At 67.7% G+C, this 1682-nt stretch overlaps 1 protein-coding gene across 1 annotated transcript; it reads left to right on the top strand.

Moving 5' to 3' along the window:
- Positions 1–463: 463 nt before the first annotated feature.
- On the top strand, positions 464–1098 carry HEG1 (heart development protein with EGF like domains 1). Its single transcript, XM_079922917.1, has one exon. The coding sequence runs from the start codon at positions 728–730 to the stop codon at positions 1010–1012; it is 285 nt and encodes a 94-aa protein (XP_079779043.1). The 5' UTR covers positions 464–727; the 3' UTR covers positions 1013–1098.
- Positions 1099–1682: the final 584 nt, after the last annotated feature.

Consider the following 1682-nt stretch of genomic DNA (forward strand, 5'->3'; position numbering starts at 1 on the left):
TTAGGCTTGGCCCCCGCAGCTCAGCCCCACCCTGGGGACTGGAGGAGAGGTGGTGGGAGAGGTGCAGGGGGTGTCAGATTAGTAAGGGTGGGGAACAGGGCCCCAGGTTCCACTTCTCTCGCATAGCAAAGCGCTTTGTACGATCTAGTTGGTGCTAATTATGTTCCCCAGCACCTGCTTTTCACCCATGGGCTGTGCATTTAAGGAGTTGGGAAATTCTGGTTCCAGATTCGGAAGACTCCGGTTTTCTAAATTTTCTGCACATGGCAGGGCAATACTAATTGGGGGCGGGGGTGGGGAGGGGGCGGCGTGTGTGTGTGTGTGTCTGTGTGTGTGTGCCCGAGGTTGCCGGCTCCGAGGACCTCCCCCCGCGGTCCCAGGCCGGCGCTCGCGGGCCCGGCCCCCGCCCCCTTCCTGCCCTCTCCCCGCCCCCGGCCCGGCCGCGCTCGGCCGGTGATGTCAACCCGAGGAGGAGCCGCCCGCCCCGCGACCCGCCCGGGCTAATCAGCATGTAGCGGCGCCGGGGCCGCCTCCGCCGCGCCCGCCCGGCCCCCGGCCTCCCTCCTGCGGCTCCCCACAACTTTTGAGGCGGGGACCGCGCTCTCAGCCTCACTTCGCTCACTTCCCCGGCCCCGGGCAGCACCCGCCGCTCGCTTCCCTCGCACCCGCGCCCGCCCCGCGCCCGCCCCGCGCGCCGGGCATGTGAGCGCGGGCGGGCGCCGCCACCATGGCCTCGCCGCCGCCTCCGCTCCTGCTGCTGCTGCTGCCGCTGCTGCTGCTGCTGCTGCTGCCGCCGCCGGCCGCCCCCGGGACGCGGGGCCAGCCGCCCTCTCCGGGAGGCGCGGGGCCGGCGGGGTCGCCCGAGCCCGGCCCCGAGCGCGAGCTGCCGCCGCCCTCGGAGCGCCACGGGCCCGCGCCCCCCGGCCACCGCCAGACGACCACTACGCCGGGCGCCGCGACGCGGCTGGGACCCTCGGGCCGGGCCCCCGGAGGCAGGAGCGCGGGTGAGTGAGAGCCGGGGACTGGCGCCGCGCGAGCCTCGGGCTGGGGGCGTGGGCGCGCCCGGGGCCGCATCCCCCGCCCTAGGCCCCGGCGCCGCTCGACCCCGGAGGGGGCTCCGCTTCCCCGGGGCGCGCTGGGACCCAGCGCGGGGGGGCCGGGCGGGAGGGCAGCGAGCTGGGAGAGTGGTTTCCTAGCCGCTTTCGCGGGTGGCTGGACTTGGGGGTGTGACCATCCTGTTCTCCCCCCCATCCCCTTGGAAGAAAACTTATCTCGCATGGTGTACCCCGGACCCCATATACACCTACCTTAAAAGAAAGAAATTTTTAAAAATCCACACCTTCAGAAAGCACCTCTCCCACTTCGGAGGTGATAACGTCCGACGGGTCCATTCCCCAATCCCATTCTTCTCCTATAGATACAGAAATAGGCCTCTTCTGGTACAGAGCCTGACTTTCAAATTTAAATAACTGATTTTTTTAAAGGGTTCTAGCCCTGAGGATATTTGTAAAGGACAAAGGATGTAGTTGGAAACCAAACACTCTGCTGGCTCTCTCTAAAGCAGAGAGACTCCAGGAACTGTGTGGAGATGGGGCTCCAAGGTGAAGCCCAGCAAGACAGACGCTGCCACAGGGCTGTCCCCGAGCCTTTCCTCCCCTTTCCTTTCCCCGTGAGCTGGGGCT

Source organism: Stenella coeruleoalba (genome assembly GCF_951394435.1).
Source record: "Stenella coeruleoalba genome assembly, chromosome: 5".
NCBI classification, from domain to species: Eukaryota; Metazoa; Chordata; class Mammalia; order Artiodactyla; family Delphinidae; genus Stenella; species Stenella coeruleoalba.